Raw genomic sequence first — 21,263 nt, 5'->3', positions numbered from 1 at the left:
ACCGTGGATGACAGGCTAAACATCTGTGGCAAGAGTTCCACAGATAAAGCAGTATTCTTTTCAGTCTGACTCTCTTTGGCCAGTTGTATGTGACAGCTGATTGTTGCGTTTGTAGAATTTAATCTTGAGAAGGCTTGAAATATGTGGCTTTTCCTGGGACTGTTGTTATTTTGTGGTAGTTCAGATAAGTGCTAGTGATAGGAAAAGCCTCAAACTCTTGGCTGGATAAGGACTGAAATATCTAGTCACTTCGTAACATGTCTCCAAACCTCTTCACCTTGAAAGGAACTTGACAAATGAGTGACATTTCTGGAACCTACTGTTATCCCTTAAAGAAGCATATCTCTTAGTGTCTTTCAGGATTTGGGAACAGGAATTGGTAAAGGCTATGGAAAATAAAATTAAATTCACATCGAGGAGGGAAAATAGAAATGAACTTTTTTGAAAGTGTGTTTACTTAGTTTATTTGTTATCCCTGACCTGGTTTCTGCAAGTGTAGGTCCCCTTAATATGAGAAAGATGGGAGTTCCCGTCGTGGCGCAGTGGTTAACGAATCCGACTAGGAACCATGAGGTTGCGGGTTCGGTCCCTGCCCTTGCTCAGTGGGTTAACGATCCGGCGTTGCCTTGAGCTGTGGTGTAGGTTGCAGACGCGGCTCGGATCCTGCGTTGCTGTGGCTCTGGCGTAGGCTGGCAGCTACAGCTCCGATTCGACCCCTAGCCTGGGAACCTCCATAGGCCGTGGGAGCGGCCCAAGAAATAGCAAAAAGACAAATATATATATATATATATATATATATATATATATATATATATTTCATATATATATATGAAAAAGATGGATCTGCTCCTCAATACAGGCTCCTGGGCCCACTCACGGTGATTCCCTGACCCCATGCTGTCACAAAAACATTCTTTTTTGTGAGATGTGCCATGTTCCCCATTTTAAATGACTCAATAGGCCCTTGCATTTGATTTTTTAAATTACTGCAAAACAAAAGAACAGTAATGATGCTACTTCTACAATGAAAAGCAATTAAATATTAGTTTCTTACATGAACAACTCATGGCTAATAATTAGCAATTTGTTTCGCAATGAGGAACCAGGTACCTGGGGCCTTGAAGGCGGTGCCACTGAAGATGAAGAGTCCCCCAGTTTTAGAGCATAAAGAGCTTGAGAGTAACGTTCAAAAACAAACTTAACCAAACAACTGCAATCTTTCAATCAGTGGTGAATATCCGCTCTGACAGTGCTCTCTGATTCCTGAGGGCGAGTCAGGAGTCTCTGCCTCTGAGAGCACCATGGCCACAGACTGAGGACAAGGGCTGCATTGCCAAGGCTTGACACTAATGAGGCCACACAGGATCTGCATAGCTCCTACCCTGAGTAACTCCAGCCCTGTCCCCGTGTGTTGCCTTATCACTGGAATGGGCTCATAAAAACCTTAAGATCCAGACCCTAATCCTCGTATCTTGATATTGTTGCTAAGAACCAACAGCTGGGTCGGCCAGCCAAAGACAACCAAGTTGTGTATCTTAATTTGTTTTGAAACTTGCTACCTTCTGGTCCCAGCTGAGTTTGCATCTGATTCTTTTAGTTGTAGCAATCTTGGTAACTTCACTGAGACAAGGGTCTAAAGGACTAAAATGCCCAGCCACTTACAAGGAGAATATGATTTTCTCACCAACATTCATTTCAATAAAACCACTTACAGCAAACACCTGAAATGTGGTCTTTACACGAAGAAAGAGTTTAATAGATACTTGTTGAATAAATAAATGAAACAATGAACTAATCAAAGGATGAAAAAATTTGATGAGTTGGTAAATGTTAGTAAATCTTTCTCTATCTCGACTAGGACGAAGTTTTTCCAAAGTACAATACAATAAGTTGTAAACCCTGAAAGGACAGAAAGGTACCACAATTCTTTTCTGTTACACGCAGTTTTCTCTCATATGGCTATACTGGAATGGATGTCCAATAAATATTCACTATTTCAATCAAATTATATAAATTATACAAGATTCCGTTTTACAGCCTTAATTATCCACACACTCTATAAAAGCATCTCTCCTCTGAAAAAAGTCATTTTTGAAGATAAAAACCAAAATGTAAAGCTTATCTTAAAACAACCTGCAATTCTCTGGGGAAAATATTCAGCTTTACCTAAGGTTACCGAGATTTTTCTAGAAATGTGATGTCTGCACACTCACCTGAAATTATCCCCATTAGCTTAGACTCTTAGCTAGACAAATGATCATGTACTAAAATGGCATGGATTAAAAAAGGAAAATCAGTCCCCATCGATAGAATGGGGCAAAAAAGGACTGCTTCAAGAGCCAAGCACTGCTTCGGCTGTGATAGTCTCCCTTTCTCATCTTAGGTATCATCCCTTGGCCTCAACGATTCAGAAGTTTTCTTATCTTTATACCAGGACCCATTAGGAAGTTGCTAATAAGGAAAGCTGGCAAATCTTTACGACTGCAGTTTCTACCACCCATTTGCAGTGTCCCTAGGGAATATCTGTCTGTTTTAAATAGAAAAGGCTAAAGCAACTGTTGGGAGATTTTGAGAAACCCCTCCCGCAGAACATACTTCAATTAAAAGCATCTGGGACCAGAGGGACTGCAGTACCCGCTTCAGTCCCTAGTCCGTCTGCAGCAGGCTTGTCTTACCCACAGACATCCAAGGCGAGTCGGCTAGTAGGCAGCGATGGGAAAACGCCCCAATTTTCTCTTTGTTGGTAGCAAATAATTTCTGACCATATTTGGTGGGAAAGACACACCCCAAATTTCCCTTACTAATAAAGGAGAAAAAGAGACTTCAGTGAGCAAAGGGCTAGAAGAACCTTTCCGTACAGAATTTACTGCCATAGTAACTGGGACGTTGGGATCAGCTGGCAAAGCCATTAGAGTGGCAGAGAGCACTGTTCCGGAGCCTCTGTCCACACTAGGTATCAAGGGCAAAGCCAAGGCTTCTCATATTCACATGGGAGCTCGTGGGCGCTGGGTAGGGTGCACTTCATTCAAACAGTAAAATGAGGCAAATGGCAAAACTGTTGTTTTCTGTGATCTTTCTCACAGAAAACAACATTAGAAACATACAGCTGGCTCCCTTATTTTAAAGAGGACAACCATTTCAACATGAATAAACAGAACAGCTTGCTGGCTCATCTGTATAGTCAACTTGTCATTTTCTTGCAGGTTTCGGGTTAATACAGCTACCTATTCTATCCACCCCTCCCAGCGGCACACATTTTGGTCAGATGTCTCCAACACTTAGGGCAAGAAATTAGAAAAGCAGAACACATTCCAGTCTCCTGGAGAAAATATTTTCCATCAGAAACAGTCACACAGCAGCACAGATAGCTTCCTACTTCCATGACAAGGAGAAACGGGGGAGATCTGAAAGACTTCACATTGGGGCACTGGAGCTCAGAATTCACCAAATGACTCTGTGGGAGATAATTTTCTCAAACACAATTAGAGAGGCCCTGTTTTGCTCCATTTTCAGTATGCCAGAGGAGGGCCAAGGGATGGGAAGAGTGAAATGAAAAGGGAAGGAAGATTGTCTGAGAGCAAATACATGATGCTAGCTGACACTAAACCACAAGCCTCCTTGCCTTTCAGCAGTGGGTTCAGATATGTGTCTCTCCTACTTCTGTTAAGGGAAGGCAATCCAGGGGACTAAAAAGACAAGGAGTTCCTTGAAAGGCTGTGTCCTGCTCTCAGGTGACCAAGAAATCTACAAACACAGGTTTCTGCTGGTCAGCACGCTACACAGTTCAGTTTCACACGGGCCATTCAAGGTGGTCTCTGCAATGCTGCTGGGGCTGGCAGCCGAGAGTGCCAGAGGCGTCAGTCTTCCTGAGGTTGGATCACTGTGTGCAATAGGACCCATCTCAATCATTTTGATTGAGCACCGTGGCTGAATTGCCCTAAGGCCAGCTGAAGTTACACACACTTTCCTAGCACTCAAGCGAAGACCAGTGAAATTGTGTACATACCTCTTTCTCTTTCAGGGGATCAATGTTGAGAGAAGAACGTTATCAAGGGCCAGAGGGGCTGCGAGGGTAACTCCTCCTGATAAAATGAGCTGTCCTGGGGGCGGTCTGTTCTAACCACAACCCTCTCCGTGGCTCCTCCTCTCAGTGATCCCTCATCTGGGTTATTTTCACCTATGTTTGCAGAAATGTTCCCCTGAATGCAGAGGGCCTCCCAGGCTTCCCCTGGAGGTACCAGGAAGGGAGTTGAAACTGCCTAGAAGGGTCTTGACAGTGGGGTCAGCGCCATTTTTGCTCACATATTTGATAGTTTTTTCTTTTTTTTTTCTTTTTTTTTGTCTTTTTGTCTTTTCTAGGGCCACACCAGCAGCATATGGAGGTTCCCAGGGAGGGGTCTAATCAGAGCTATAGCTGCTGGCCTATGCCACAGCCACACTAGATCCGGGCCGCGTCTGCAACCTACACCACAGCTCATGGCAACGCCGGATCCTTAACCCACTGAGTGAGGCCAGGGATTGAACCCGCAACCTCATGGTCCCTAGTCGAATTCGTTTCTGCTGCGCCACTACAGGAACTCCACATACTCGATACTTCCACAGACACAGCAAAAAATTACTTGAAGCCTAATACCTTATATTCAGCCTCATACTGAAGAACTTTATTTTCATGGTTTTTTTTTTTTTAAGCTAAAATGTTATTGAAAACAAAATTTTCTCAATTTTCTCAACTAGCTGCTTCGGAACAATATATTGTATTATGAAGGGCAGTACATTTAAAATGTTTTGACATCCTGACAGGACACGGTAAGTCCCCATTTTCTTTTTCCCCCTTGAATTTTGTATCGGAAGCCATCTTCCACTTCCAGGCTCTTCTGCATCAAGACCAGGCTGCCGAATGGAAGGAGCCGTGAGAAAAGTGCATGAGAAATAAGTGTGGAAAACACAGACATGGACTGCCCGTGGGGCTGGAGGTGGCCGTGACTCAGCGAAGGTGCTGGCTCCCGCATCCGTGGTCCCCACTGGGCAGCCCCAAGCAGGCCAGGCTGAACCGAAACAGCAGGAAGAAGGGCTGTACAAGGGATCCCCTTGAATCATGCTACTAAAAAAGGTGCAATGAGAAACAAGTCCCTGTGCATTCTCAGTCACAAGTGTGGGCAGAAGAACCCATCCGATTCCTCCCTTTGGTATTAAATAACAGTTTAAAAAAGCTTTTTAGAAACAAAGCAAATACACGGTGGGACTGGAAATGTGAGCCGTCCCAGGTTGGCTGTCCATGGAAATGAGTCTCATCTCTAGTCATAAATAAATAATCTCTCTCCTGGTCTGACTTCCACGCCAGGATCAATATCTCTTAACATCTTACTTATTTTATTACTGCTTTTGGTTTTCTGGGACTGATTGAAAGTTGCTCAGAGGAAATCTTTGGTTTTGCTTAAGTGTCCGTGACATTTAATCATGACTTTCCTTGCAGTTTAATTCCAACCAGTCAATCAGTTAATCCACTTCGATTGATTCTGGGCTCTCGGTTATTGGCTTGCACTCATTGGGCATCCGTTGGTGTCGGCTCAGCTGGGTGGCCTGCGTGAAGCTCCTCTCACACCTCTCGCACCTGGTGGAGGCAAGAGAGAAAATTGAGACCAGGGAGCGGGCCCGCAGGGTGATGGGCTTCCTCTCATCCTGCCTAATCAGAACAGACACTCCAAAGTGGCTTCAGATTTTACCGGCTCAAGAGGTTTAATTGGTGGCTCCTTCCAAGGCTTGAATGCCTGTGATGGGACAAAGCCCGGCTGATGCACAACAGAGGGATCTGTCAATAGGCAGGGGGAAGGTGATTTCTCCAGAGAGCCCTGTCCTGCTGCAGCTCTGATCACTGTCAGTTCAAATAGATAAAGAACAAAAAGAGATTTTTAGGAGTGAGCCATCAAAGCAGCAGCTTGTCTTCAGTTTTCTGCTCCGTAACCCCAAAGAGAAATTGATGACAAATAGAATTTCACCTGCTGCTAATTTAAAATCAGGAATGCTACTCCCCCCAGCACAGCAGCCAAAGAATCATCATCTCTGAATTTGGAAACCAGAGGAAGCAATACATTAGTTTGCAGTGACTGTGGGGGTTGGGGTGGGGGTTCCTTTTGCGCAAAGGCTAGAGTATCATAGCCCAACCCAACTCAGGGTTACAAAAAAATGTCTGTGGTGGGATAGGAGACTCAGGAAACCCCCAAATCAACCAATGTGGGTGCGCTTCAAGTTCACTTCTCTAGAAGGTATAGCAGAGAGGATATATACGTGGGCCATAGTAAAGCGTTGGTGTGTTTGATAAGGAGAAAAAGGACATCACGCTTCAAGAGTATCTCTTCTCCTTAACTTAAAAAATGTGGCAATCTAGAGACCCACAGCTTAATCCACTTCCATGCAATACACACTGAGTAGCTTGATGACTACGCAATCTTCAAAACACACACACACACAACCTTAAAGGTGGCCTCTGGTTTTTCTGCGGTGGTTGTCATTCCTGGCTGATTGTCCATGATCACACACACACACACGCGCACACACACCACTGCAGCAGCAAACTGGGTGTAGACAGTGACTTCCCTGTTACTATCCTGCTCCTCTGTGCTGCCTGGAGCACTGGCTAAGCACCTGCTAGGGCACAGCACCCACCTCAGCTCTCTCCCTAATGTCCTCTCCTCAAACCTCTGAAAGAACAGACTTTCAGGAGAGCTGCAGACAACTGTTCCTCTTTTAAGCAATGCAAACTTAGGTCTCAGGTCCCTACACTATTGGGGCTGTGGCAAAGCCGTCATGAGAAAGTCCCTGGTGCCCGACTATGTGCCACATGCCCCGTCATCCCGTGGGTGGTTGTCTCTCCGCTGAAGTAAATCCTATACAGTGTCTTCGCCACAGAAGCAACTACCTTTAAAAAAAAAAAAACCACATCTGTCTATACTGGGGAGTTTTGCATATTTATTAATGTTGGGAGGCTGGATCTTGACTACCATGCTTGGATTTTTAAGGGCCTATATGCCAGCTGAAAGTGTCAGCGTGAGGAAGTTGTGTTTCTTTTATTGTCTTTTGGGGAATATTTTTAGCAGCCTGTTCCACTGTTAAAAACTGCACTGTGATCTTGACAAATGTATAATGTCAGCTTTAATGTATCAGACCTATCAGCTCAATGAAAATAACTCAGAAGTATTGATCAGCTAATGATTTTTGGTGTATTCATTAACGTCCATGGGCAGCTCATCCCCTTTCTGGGGCTCCTGAAGTGCTGATGACATGCTAGCAAACTGCTGATTGTTTATTAGAAAACTGATTAGTTACTGGATTAGTGTGTCAAAATATACTACCTTTCACTGCTTGACAAACTTTCAAATTATTATATTACTTTTTTTTTTAATTTTGAAGCTCCAGAATCAATTTCAGAGCAAGCAGAAGAGTCTGAACAATTATAAGGAATAACTGAGTTACCTGGGTCAGGCTTTTGCACCTCTGCTCTTGTGTATTAGAATATTAAGAATTCATAGGTTGGAAGTCTAGTGCCTCCTATAAAGCAAATGCTTATGTCTGTATGTAATATTTAAACATTCAGATTTGGCAGAGACAGTAAGAGGGGAGTTAAGATTTTGCTCATGTGTTTGCCTAAATGCCTCACGGATATTTACACACTCATGGAACCATTTGTCGTCATAGTTAGAAAATTCACTAAGTCTATAGGGCTCCTGAGATCACCCCTGAAAAATCATCTCTTGTGCCATCTGTTCACCAAGTGGGAGTAAAAACATATACAGATGTGTATAAAATGACCCTAATTTAGATCCTTTTCCTAGGAATTTCCCCTTGTTGGGAAAAGTGGGCTACTACAAATAATACCTGTGTGTGTTGGTAATTATAAGAATACAATTTGTAGAATTAAGGAAATACAGAGAATTTGATGGAAGATATTTTAATAAGGGGGAAAAATCCCCATTTTCTGTTCATCATCTTTAAGTTTAGGAAAAAAAAAAAAAACCCTTCACAAATCATTTTCAGTGCTTAACGGAACTCATCAGAAAGGCAAAATTAAGGCAAATACTTATATTCTGGCAAGTCAGGGCAGGACTTCAGCTGGGTTGGCATTTAATTAGCCCTGAACTACAATCCCAGACAAGTGGCTGGGCCTGGGCATCTCTGAGCCTGGATTTCATGGGGGTTAGCAGAGAGAGAGGGAGAGAGAGAGAGATGGGGGGAGGGAGGGAGAGATAGAGGGAGAGAGAGAGAAAGAAAGAGAGAGATGGGTAATGGTCCGGGAGCCAAAAGCTGCCCTGGCACACAAGGTCTTCATAGAGCTGACATCACAGCCTCGAAGGGAACCGTCATCCGAATAGTTCAGCAATGAGAAAGTCCCCAACTTGCTACCAGTGTGGGCACCCTCATCAGCCTTGAGTGTCTTTAAGATTTGAGATCATTCTCTAATTAACGGCGACTAGCATACAGAGGGAGCTTCACGACTGCTGCCTGAAAGTGACAGAGACACAAAACGATGTCAAATTCTTTTACGCAGAAGACCCACAGGAAGCTTGCTTTCTGTTCCTCTGTGGTCTGACACCAAACACTTCTTGAATTAAACCAAGCTGCTTTGTATTGATGAAGTGCTCAGTGCATGCTTAGTAATGTGCTTTTTAAAAATTAGCTTTGACTATGCCTAGATCTTGTTAAAATATTTGATGCTCTTTGGAATATCCTTTGATGATATTTATACTGAGCCAAATTGTCTTTACTTAAGGCAAAAGCATAGTGATGAGTATTTCCCTGGCTCTCAAGGAAGGTGAAGAAAAGAAGCTCTCCTGTGGAAAGTCTGGTTTTCCCAGGCACAGAAGCCAGGCTTCAAGCAGCTCACACGGATCCTGAGCGGAGCAGCCTCCCTGAAATCCTGAGAGATTATGTTCAGTAACAGAGAAATTTTCAGCATAAAGAGTAAGCTGGAAACTGACAACTTCCTAACCACCCTCCTTCTTTCCTCTTTTCAATGAAGTTCATGGCAACTGCTGTGAGATGACATGACGCCTTGTTTTTGTTGCTTGTTCTCCATGACTTCGTCTCACAGTGCCAACTGATAGGACACGCTTCAATATGATCCTTTGATATGCTGCTTTTCCTAGGAGCTCCTCCGCCTTATAAATTCTTAGTCCATGGGCAGCTCATCTCCTTTCTGGGGCTCCTGAAGTGCTGATGACATGCTAGCAAACTGCTGATTGTTTATTAGAAAACTGATTAGTTTTGTCCCAGGTTAGCTGTGGACAAGCCTGCCATCCCCCTAGAGCTTGGGGGATGGAGTCACTCGGTAGGATTTCAGCCCATCAGACTGTGAGGCAAAGCCTGGAACGAAATTCTGATCTCTTAACGCCAGATCTTCTCCAGCTTTCCTGTATGGCAACAATCTGTATCTGCCTTGAAAAACCGTTTCTCAGCAGACGATTTTAGAAGCTGGAGAGGGCTTTCCCCTGTTGTGGCCTCGTCCTTGGGAATCCTGTCAAGGCCTCCCAGGTCCCGGGTGGGCAATTTGGGGACTGCGTCATTTGGGGCATCTATTTGGAAGCTGCCCAAGGAGTACAGTTGAGGGTTGTGCGTCTTTGCAAGATTTCTTTTCTTTCTTTGCAACACTGCATAAGCCAGTACCCATCAGATGAAGTAGTAAAATTAACTGTGGTGGCAAAATCCACTTTATTGACTAAATGGCAACAAACTTTTTTTTTTTTTGAACGTTTGTTTTATAAGCTTGTAAAAGGATACCTTCATGATATTTACAAATGTCCATGGGATGGATATCCATAAGCTATTTGGAAGATCCCCCAAATTCCCTTGGGATAGTTCAATCCTGAATGATTTAGTTGTATACACTGAAGGATTTAGCTTTCCATTTTGTAAAAGATGTTTAAATCTTGCGCTTATAAAATAGGCGTACACCCAGTTCTTTTCTGGCAGTATGTATTTGATAAGTTAAAAAAAGAAACCCTACAGCATGTGGCTATCTTAATACGAGAAGAAGCAGGAGGAACTAAAACATGTATAAAGAATCTAATACAACCAACTCTGGTGAGTCCTTGTTTGTTTTTCATATGAAATTAGGCCATGGTGCCCCCAAATACTTTGAGACCGGAAAAACATATAAGCACTACAGCCCTTCAAATATTAATCTGCATTAGAATTAAGTTAAAATGGCATCTCTATTGGAAACATGACAAAAACAGGATGTTAAAGAAAAAAAATGGAGTGGAGTCAACGAGGTTACACTTAAGTAACACCTTAACATTAATAGAAATCTATGCCCCATTTTGACCCTGAAACCTCTTCAATTAATTACTAAAATCTATTTACACAGCAACAAGATAAAAATCAATCTGATTGCTGGCACTGTGTCTGTCTGGCTATCCTCTCTAATATAAGGGGTCAGGAGGATCTTCCAACCTTCTGCGTCTCTGCTTTTGAAAACTTCTCTCCCTCAAAGACACAAGAAATGTGTCATTGTCACCTTCTACATGCAGAGCAGTGGTGAAGCCAGAATCAGCGAGGGCCTGGGGGCGATGACCAAGTGTTCTGTGCAAGACACAAATACTTGCAGTAGCGAACTCTAGGACTGTGCTAACTCAACTGGCCCTTAGGGTGGATTTGAACAAGGGGGTCCCTTTGGGCTATGGTAGCACACAGATTGGCTCACGCAGTGCAAGTTCAACTTTAGACCCCATTCATTTCCCTCATCCAGATGCCTTTATGCAGTGAAAAGCCACACCCATTGACAAAAAGTAAAGTTCAAATTATTAATACATATCATAAATTAAACCACAGTGGAAAATGGTTAAAAATAATGAATAACGGTAACTGATTCATGGGGAGATGGGTGAAGATGACAGCCTTTTATGAGCTTGGCCCTCCGCCCACAGATGCCAGGCAGATGGCACCCAGGCCAGCAGGACTCTGCTTCCCTGAGCCTGAGCCCGGCCTCAGGCTGAGCACTGTGGTGACCTCGTGCCACAGCAGATCCAAAGAGAAAATCATGGGTAATGAGACTATGGGACGACACCTCAGTTGAGATCAAGCAAAAGGATTCACCTTCTGCTTCCTGAATCATTTCCTTTCTTTTTTTTTAAATTTTATTTTAATTTTATTTTGTCTTTTTTTTTTTTTTGCCATTTCTTGGGCCGCTCCCGCAGCATGTGGAGGTTCCCAGGCTAGGGGTCCAATCGGAGCTGTAGCTGCCAGCCTACGCCAGAGCCACAGCAACGTGGGATCTGAGCCGTGTCTGCGACCTACAGCACAGCTCACGGCAATGCCAGATCCTTAACCCACTAAGCAAGGACAGGGATCGAACCCGCAACCTCATGGTTCCTAGTCAGATTCGTTAACCACTGCGCCACAACGGGAACCCCTCATTTCCTTTTTTTCTTGATCTTATCTTATGGAAGGTAAATAGGCTGTATATCTGCACTCTTTTAATGTTCCTGCTTAACCAGGGAAAGCCATTATGCCAAATGAGCAAAGAAAGATATAAGAGGGTTGAACAAAACAGAGCCTATCACACAAATAGTAAAAACTGCTCTGAGATGATCAATGGGTCCCTCACACTGGTTCATACCCCAAGCCTTTCCATGCCCCAAGTGGGCTACCAGAAAGCCTCCTTCCCTTTGCATGCCTGGAAAACTCCTACTTATGCTTCAAAACATAACTTAAACATCATTTCCTCCAGACAGCATTGATTACTCCACTTCCCCATGCTACCCTGGAAACATTGTATATACAGGTCTTATTGTTTTTCACTTTTGCACCTTTCACCCTATGTGGTAACATTTGTTTACTAATGGGGCTTCCCTATAAAGTGTGAGGTCATCAAAGCCTGGGAGATTGAGTCTCATTCACCTTTGCATCTCTTGTGCCTAGCAGAGTGCTTAGTACCAAAGAAGGTGCTCAATAAATATTTGCTGAATGAATGAACACACATACTCATGCATGAATGAATGAGTGGATGAATGAACAGGCCGTCTTGCAGGATTCAGATGTCCACTCTTTTCAGGACTGTGCTTTATCTAGAAACGTCTCCTGCTCAAGTGCCCTTACGTTGCCCAAGCCCTTGGAATTCAGTTCTACCTGTTCCCATTTTCCCTGAAGCCTCAAGAACTCAGATATATCCTTTGTTGGTTATGTTTTTCTTTTTTCACCAGCACGGTAAGCTTGAGATCCAAAAGGCACACTGAAGAGCTGCCAGATGGCTGCTATCACAGATTCCAACTTCCTTAACACAAAGGAAAGAGGAGGAATGGTTCCGAAAGGATTCATAGTTTCCAAGCAAATGATTACCCAGCTGTCCTTGCTGATGACCACAGGACTTGCTGATGGCCACAGATGGCACTCTGTGTGGCTCCTAGCTCACATTCTAGAAGCACAGCTGCTCAGAAACTAGAAAGAATCTTACCATTACTTACACCTCCTTCCTTATTTTACCCATGAGAAAACAGACCCAAAAAGCACGTCTCCTGTGCACGGTCACACCGCTCCGGACAGGATCAGTGTATAGGTTTTCCTGCCTTCCTGTTCCCAATGTCCACTCAACAAATAGGTCATTTTGCAGCCTGGATGCTGACTTTCTCTCCACTCACTGGCTGAGCCAGGCAGCACTGGGCCACCTCCTCAGCCGGCTCTCAGGAAGGGCTAAGACAAAAGAGAGGATGCCGTGCAAGCCACTACTTACTTGAAGGGCTTTTCTCCAGTGTGGGTTCGGATGTGGTTGTTGAGGGTGGTGGCGCCGGCAAAGGCACGACCACAGTAGCCGCATTTGAAAGGCCGGTCACTGGAGTGCGTGACCACGTGGTTCCTCAGTTCTGAAGGTTGGGAAAAGGACTGGGAGCAGTGGCCGCACTGGTAAGGTCTGAAACACAGGAAGAGACCGCCTGGTCATTATGTCCGAGGTTAGCAAGTCGGTGGAAGTCAGTATCGTGAGGCGAGGGCCACTATGTCCTGGTGACGTGCTCTCCGTTTTTGAAACAAAGCATCGCGCTCGGGCCGCTGGGTTCCCATTACTGTACTTGTTGGCAGAGGAGCACAATTCGCAAAGCTGCTGAGACACATTAATTCCCAAACGAATACTCCTTTCCGGGATTCACCCACCCATTTCAAGAACCCCTAGCTCTTGTTTTTTTTCCCCACCCGCAGGGCAACTGTGGGAGCGGGAAGCGTACAGAGACTTGATTCAACAGAATGTTACAGGAGAAAATATGTAATTGTCTCTCGTAATTCTATGGCACTTTACCTTTTCAAAGTGCTTTAAAATCAATTATCTAGTTTAATCTTTACAATAATCCTCTCGGGGCAAGCAGTTGTTATTATCTCTGGCAGTTCAGAAAACTGAGGATAAACTGTCCTCAAAGGAAATAAGCTCTTGAGGCCAAGGTCATTCTAGGGTGATTGGCCCTTAATCTAAGTTCCAGGTAAACATGCAGGCAGGCCAGCCAACTGCAGGGGTGTTATAGCAGACATGAGACTGTCCTGGGGTCTGTCTGTAGCGCACCCCCAACTTGGGATCATCTGATGGTGCACAGATGAACACAGGGGTGCAGCCAACTTTGATTCGCCCTCTCTCCCCACCCCCAACCCCACCTAACACGTATCCACTGGGTCTTTTTCGTGAACTGCAGCTCCCCACTTTAATCTGGCAGCAAGCAATGATTTATAGCGGCACAGACATGACGAGATGTCATTATGCAGATGGAGGACCAGGAGGCAAAAGAGAATGGAAGGAAGTGGTGACAAATACCTGATAATTAGCAAGATTATCAGAGAACACTCTTTGCAGCTCATGAGAAGGAAATCAATTTTTGGTTTTCATAAAACAGATTAAAATTCTGTCTTCTCTACAGAAGTTCTTCTGCTTATGGAAGCAGAATCTGGTGAGTGATATAAAACCTGGGGAGTTTTCCCTATTCGAGGCTATTTCATATCACTCCTTGACAGGGCTCTAATTTGTTTATCAACATTTTTGTTAAGAAAATGAATCATCTGTCATGAGCAATATTAAAAATCTCAGGAAGCCCTGGTTTGTGGCCCAGGCATTTCTGGCTGTGTTCAGAAAGCCAGTGGCAAACGCAGACGGAATGGCTCTACCTTTAACAAATGCATAAGCTCCAATGAGCAGACACCAGAATGGAGGGCCAGGAGACAATGGTGACCAAGCATGTACAACAATTCAATTAAGTACAAAATAAAGTGTACCCTCTCATTTGTCAAGTGAAGTGCTTAATTGTGGCTATTTGCCTCAGCGAACACAAATACTATTATTTTACCAGGCTTCAGCACACTGAGCACTGATTGTAGAATTTTTTAGCTTGATTAATAGTCCAGGATTGGTCAATAACTCAATACTATACAATTTTAATTACTTACATTTAGAAATCTATCTAACTGCTCTCAAACAAGTTTCAAGGAAATATATAAGACGCCTTGGCAAGGAGTTTATCAATCCTGACAAACTGCACAGGCATTTTATTACAATTATAAAATAATTCTTTGAGGTCTTTGAAGCCATTCGCATTGTATGTAGATGAAAATGTCCTTTTGCCAAATCGTTCTTTGTAATAACTGTTAACCTTAAAGGACTCCTCAAGAAATCATTCTCTCAGGGGTGAACTTTTCTAATGTTATTGAAGACTATACACATATATTAATATATGCTAGATTCACTGACAATTGATTTTTCTAATAGTGAAGGACCATTAACATTTATTAGCCTCTGGTTATCTATTTTTAATAGCTATCACAATAAACAATAAGCCACTAAATAAAACCAATTCATCTTTTCTTTTTTTTTCTAACTCTGCTGTCAAAAGTTGGGGTGATGTATTTCCTATAGTCAGAAGTCATTCCATCCTTTTTATGCTAATAATCACAGTGGCAAAGATGTACATGTAGAAGAGGAGAAACGACCACAGAGAGGCTTATGGTGAATTCTTACATCAAGGTAAAACCAATGAAAGACAAAGAGGATTCTACCACGTCACCCAGGCCAGCTCCCACCTGAGAGGCAACTGCTAGGTATCCAGTGACCAATGGCAGAGATGTCAAAACTTGGCAAGATTCAGCTGACTCAATGGAAGGGCCTTGAATGGGGGAGAGGGGAGTCCTGCTTCAGCCTCGAACCCAAGTCAACTGTGGGACTTGACAAGCCACCCAACTTCCCTCCCTGTTCATCTTTTCATCTCTCTGATAAACAGGACGGACTAACCTAGACGCCCCTTCTCATCCCATCGTGTTCTGCTCCTGCTTCCAGATCATCAACAAATGTGTGCCACCTAAGACACAGCCTCACAGGAGACAGCACCAGGGATGGGACCTTCATCCTCCACTGTGTGTGCCAGCCAGTGCCCTGTACGGAGAGCCTACCATGGTCTTGGGTGTCTCTTCAAGTTCATGCGAATATGAACCGTTTAAACTTACTTGGTAAACAGTTGAGTATTCAGAGCAATAAGAAAATCTGGTACCGAAACATAGGACCAAACCTTACTTGAGTTGATCTCAAACCCCCCTCCCCATGATATCCCTTCAATTCTGAGGTACCTTGAAGAACAAGATTTTAGACTATATGGTCATATTCACCTTTGCAGAAACTGATTTAGTATAGAATTTAGAACTAAAATGCATCCTCTACTTGCCACTCTAATAACAGATTGTCTCTCTCAGCCTGGAAATGTATGGAAAATTGGCCCTCGGGAAATAGAAACAAGATCCTTCTTTGCATTTTCAATGTTTCCTAAAAATGAAGAAAAGGAAATGATCAAAAAGTAATTTTTAACACTGGATGAATCTGAGGGTATCATCTAAGGATATAAGAATATATTCAAGACAGAATGAAACATTCAAGCCCAAGAGCAGGACTTTCACAACACGCCATCAACACTACAGAATCCCAGACATCGAGACTTCCTTGGGAACAAACGGCCCTAGGAGTTAAGACTCTGTGCACCTGTTTCTATTAGCACACCCTGCGTCCTCATCTGTTTCCAGTTGAAGGGCCTTGGGGAACAGAATCAGTTACCATGTCTCAGCTCTTTATTCCGATGACTAATGTTCCCACAACTTTTCAAGGTCTGGTCAAAAGGGCAACATAGGCATTGGGTAGGTGGTTTGGGAGGTACCCGCTACTGGGTGTAAGTTAGGCTCAAGGATGTATTTATTGTATAACACGGGGAATATAGCCAATATGTTGTAATAACTTTTATAAATGGGAAGTCACTTTTTTTTTTTTTTTTGCTTTTTAGGGTCACACCCACGGCATATGGAAGTTCCCAGGCTAGGGGTCGAATCATAGCTAGAGTCGCCAGCCTACGTCACAGCCACAGCAACGTGGGATCTGAGCCATGTCTGCAACCTACACCACAGCTCACAGAAATGCCGGATCCCCAACCCACTAATTGAGGCCAGAGGTGGAACCCACATCTTCAAGGATACTAATCAGATTCGTTTCTGCTGCGCCATAATGTAACTTCTGGGAAGTCACCTTTTTAAGAGCATATAAAAAAAGACTCACAGAATAACAGGTAAAGTTTGAATACTAAAGGGATTAAAAAAAAGTGAAAATAAAATAAAATACCATCATCAACAACAACAAAAATGTAAGACTTAATTTATTAAACTCTTGGATACAATCAATTTCAACCCCTGAGCTCCAATGTGTCAGACCAGAAGTCGCAGGGGAGGACTAGCATTGGCAAGGGCTGTTCTTTGCAGGATCACAGGCCACTGATTGACTAAATGGGAATCTCCTTTCTAAAGCACTTTGATTCTCTCTAGCTCATCACACACATATAGCATTGCATCATTCTCACAAATGCAATGAGCATGCCTCACAAGGTGATAACATCTCATAACCAGAAAAAGCTTTCGACTTTTTTTTTTTTTAACCTGACTTGAAACATCTAGCAGTGTCGTTCAATGAAGAAATCTTCTATATTTATACCACCCCATGTGAGGACCACTAGCCATAGGTGATTACTGAGCACTGGAAACGTGACTAGGATGACTGAGAAAGCAAAGCATCACTTAATTTTGATTAACTTAAATTTAAATAGCCTCGTGTGGCTTGTTCCTACATAGTAATATCAAACTTCGTGAAAAACTAGAAGGTGCTCTGTCTTCAACAATGAAATACCTAAAAAATCAACAGACAAAGCCTGAGTTGATTTAGTTAGCACACATCAATGCTGGTACATTTTTAAGCAGAAAGAAAGCAGGCAAGACAATTTTTGTACTTCCCCTGGCATTCTCTGCAACCGGCGGCAACTCTGCCAAAGACGACTCGAGGAAAATGTGCAATTCATTTGCTCTGAGTCTGTAATTGGTTTGGTGTACACAAAGGAAAAGGATGAAACATTTAACAAAATTAAGTGTGGTTTGGTTTAAAATATTATTAATCCTTCTTTGATTTTGCTTTCATAGCATGAAAGCCTCTGGGACAAAAGTTGATCAGTGGGGCCCACGTTCTCTCCTTGCTCCCCGTGCACATCTCCCATCTCCTGAGACTTCAAATGGGGCACTACTTAGGTCACTGCTGGCTGTGTGGAGTGAGAAAAGAACTGAGCTCTACGTGCGGAGAGAAAGACCTCAGGAAAGCGGCAAGAGGACAGAGCCAAAACATCTGGAGAACATAGAAAGCTAGAAAGAAGATAACCCTCCACACTTGGGAGGGGGAAACTGTCGGACACAAGAATACGGATACGTTTCCAAAGAAACTATTACAGTGATGGATTGGCTCCAGGCTCCTCCCACCAAATAGCTCCTTCGAGAGTCATCTTCCCCTCTGGTACCACCATGTCCACTTATAAACAAGGGTATGTAAAACACACATGCGAGGAGCTGACAGTGTGCCCATGAGGGCTAAAGGCAAACTTTTCCCAGGCGGCACAATCAAGTAGGAAAGCCAAAGGATGCAAAATCAAGATAAGCATTATAAAGACACTGCACAGAAAATAAAACAAACACATTCATCAGAAAATTATGCACCGTGATTGAAGGATTTGCTTACCCCTTTCTGGAGCCCCCCCAATGGGACTGTTGAGAGTTTCTGTAGTGGAAAAACAGAAGAGAAAAGGGATTTCTAATTCCTGGTTCAAGTACAAGTCAGTCAAGCTGCCCTAGACTAGGTAACAAGCTTACGCCAAACCTCAAAAGTTTATGGAAGACCGTAAATAAAATCTAGGTTGAGCTAGATTCCAACACCTTCTTCCCTTTGAGTTCACTCAGGAAAAAAATAAAGTCAGTAGCCTGAGAAAAAGGAAGAAGAAAGTTTTGGGGGTTTTTATGCTTAATATTAACAGAAAAAAATGAAGAAATAATTCCGTAGCTCCTGGACCCTCAAATGGATGTATTTTTATCATTAATGCTAATTCATACTTTGCTGGGTCAAAGTGACTTTTTTTTCTGCATTCGATGTAAATAACACGGCAGTGAAAAATAGTAATGCTGGCAATAGTGGGTATTCTCAGACCTCTTTCCTTTATATCAAGGCATAGACTTCCTGATGGTCCCTCACATGAAAAAGCTCACAAATAAAGACACACAGAGTCTCTTTGATGAAAGTTCAAATGTCTTGGGTTTCATGGCCAAATATGCAGTCTGTTGAGTGAAAAACCTTTTGGACCTACGATTCAGGGGCCTGTTTCAAATTTGGACGTGTTTGAAACTCTAACCTGTTTATTTTCCGACTTTGTCTTCTGTGTCTCCCTTTCTTGCCTCTAGTTCTAGCAAGATTTTCCTATCAAAATAAAAGCGTTTGAGTTTTTCAAACAGAAGGGAAATGGTTTCTGATGGGCAGGTTCTAAGCTTTTTCATTGTATGTGGCTAAAGGGGCACAGACTGCCAAAGACTGAAAGCCAGCTGATTTATGGAGTCCATCACCAAAGAAAAGATGTATATTCAGCAGTTGTAAAAGTCTTCACATGGATAAGAAGAGAAAAGATGCCAAATTTTAAAACCATGAGCAAAGTGATGTTCCATTTTAGTTCTGTATATTTCTCCTCTTTAGCAATTCACCTGTATTGTTGAGAACTGGGAGACTATCTTCAGCTTTCAACCTTGCTGACACCAGGAAAGCATGCTATAGCTCATGCTATAGAGCAACCAGACAGAACCTATATGCTTAAAGCAAATTACGCGTCTCAAGGACGCTAGTGGGTCACAGAGACTGGGCAATCTATTTCTCTTATCCCCAGTAATCAACTCAGATGTGACAGAGTAATTCGAGCATCTCCCCATTGTTAGTAAGAAACATTGTACTTGATTACTTTGCCTAGAAAGGGGGTCATATTGGAGCTGCAGCTGCTGGCCTACGCCACAGCCAGCTGCTGCAGCACCAGATCAGAGCCTCATCTGTGACCTACACCACACTCATGGCAAGGCCAGATCCCTGACCCACTGAGCAAGGCCAGGGATCGAACCCGAATCCTCACAGATACTAGTGGGATTCTTAACCCACTGAGCCACAAAGGGAACTCCATAAGTCGTAATTCTTAATTTTAACTTATTTATGAAGGTGACCACTTCTCAAGTCTTCCCCAACAAAGCCTAGGGAAGGGAGAAGGAGGAACCCACTGCTTGAATAATTTGATCCCACTCTGGCGATCCACCTGAATATCAAGCACAACACTTCACCTCATCTGGGAAGGCCTGGCTGAACTGCATCTGGGCATATGCATCAAATAAGCCCATCAGGGTCCAGTACAGGATGGGTGTCTCAAGTCACTTGAATTTTTGCCAGGAACTCTAGATTAGCTCGGAATCAGCAAGGACCTAACAGTCTCTGCTGGAAGTGTTATTTTGTACATTTAAATTTTCTAATTTGTCACGCACTTCTCTGACAGGTTACAGAGATGTATTACAAGTTCTGACTCTGATTTGACGGAACAGACTTCACAAGGACTTAAACCATAATACACATATGGTTTTCTAAGGGTAACTGGGGTCAGCAAAATAGTCTGTTTTGCCAGCTTCCTATGTACCATGACATATTTTCATTGTTTTATGTGACTTTCAGCATGAAATCATATCATACTCAAGACTAAGCTAAGAGTTCCAGTATCCATAAACTTTCAACTATCATTTCATCTTATTTTATAGGTTCAGTTATTATGACAATGAACCTGTGCAAATAACACAGTTTATTCAATTTAATTTTATTTAGTTTAATACCTAAACTAACTCAATTTAAAGAGCATATTTATAAGAAAAAGATTTTAATGCATTTGGGGGGGAGGCTACACCTGCGGCATACAGAAGTTCCTGGGCCAGAGACTGAACCCACACCACAGCAGCAACCCAAGCCACAGCAGTGACAATGCGGGATCCTTAGCCTGCTGTACCACTAGGGAATATAATAATTCTTTTTTTTAGTATATATTTTTTAAAAATCACTAAAATGTCCTGGAAACATTGAATAGATATATTTTGAGGCTATCTGTATACTTCCAAGGAAGGTAAACTTTCAAAAAAAATCCTTTTGGAATAACAAAAACACCTTCAAAACTGTTGTGTCCCCTCTAAGGCCAATACTACTAAGAGGTGCAGAAGTCTGTTGATAATTTCACCCAGGGGCTCTTCTAGTGAAAGTAAAGACGTTAAAGACACAGCTGCCTTAATGGCCCTAATACAAATGTTTCAACATTAATGAGTTACACCAGTGCTGGATCTCAAGCAAGTGGTTTCCAGAACAGCACACACACACTCAAGAAACACACACACACACACGTAATGTGTGCATGTACCCTAAAACAGGTCATTATTATTTCAAAAAAGATCTACCCCCTCTCTACCACGCTTCATCCTCCCTGCCTGCCTGGGTTCAAGCACACTGCTGTATCCTGCAGAGGTGGGAGGGGAAAGCTGGGTATATATTATAAAGGCAAGGAGAGCTGAGTGGCTTAAGGTTAATGAATGGCCAAATTAAAGAAAATAATTCAGGAGTTCTGCTTCCAAGTCTCCCCGCCTGCTTCCAAAAATCACTTTCTGCTTTTATATTCAAAGTAGTCTCAGACATTTTGGATTTAATCAGATTTTCATAACACGTGAAGGAGAGATAAAACACCATCCTTTCTTACTGAATTAATTTGATTTTTGTCTTTTGCGCTCCCAGCTATCAAGACTGTCGAATAAACCAGTTTTGATTCATAAATAATAGTTCCATTATATCTACTGTGCCACTCGTCAGAGTACCTGAAATTTTAATTCACTTGTTCAGCTAAATTTCATCC

The 21,263-nt window shown here is 42.9% G+C and overlaps 1 protein-coding gene across 1 annotated transcript in view; it reads right to left on the bottom strand.

Annotated features, from left to right (window-relative positions):
• Positions 1–4,634: 4,634 nt before the first annotated feature.
• Positions 4,635–21,263, bottom strand: part of PRDM6 (PR/SET domain 6) — a 106,472-nt gene continuing 89,843 nt past the window's right edge. Inside the window, exons 7-8 of the mRNA XM_047778507.1 lie at positions 12,722–12,898; positions 4,635–5,611 (exon numbers count right to left, since the gene is read on the bottom strand). Of these exons, the coding sequence (XP_047634463.1) occupies positions 5,497–5,611; positions 12,722–12,898 (292 nt within the window). The 3' untranslated portion in view covers positions 4,635–5,496. The remainder of the gene's footprint in view (positions 5,612–12,721; positions 12,899–21,263) is intronic.

This window comes from Phacochoerus africanus, chromosome 4, assembly GCF_016906955.1.
Source record: "Phacochoerus africanus isolate WHEZ1 chromosome 4, ROS_Pafr_v1, whole genome shotgun sequence".
Classification (NCBI taxonomy): domain Eukaryota; kingdom Metazoa; phylum Chordata; class Mammalia; order Artiodactyla; family Suidae; genus Phacochoerus; species Phacochoerus africanus.
This window is presented reverse-complemented; position numbering and strand designations above follow the sequence as displayed.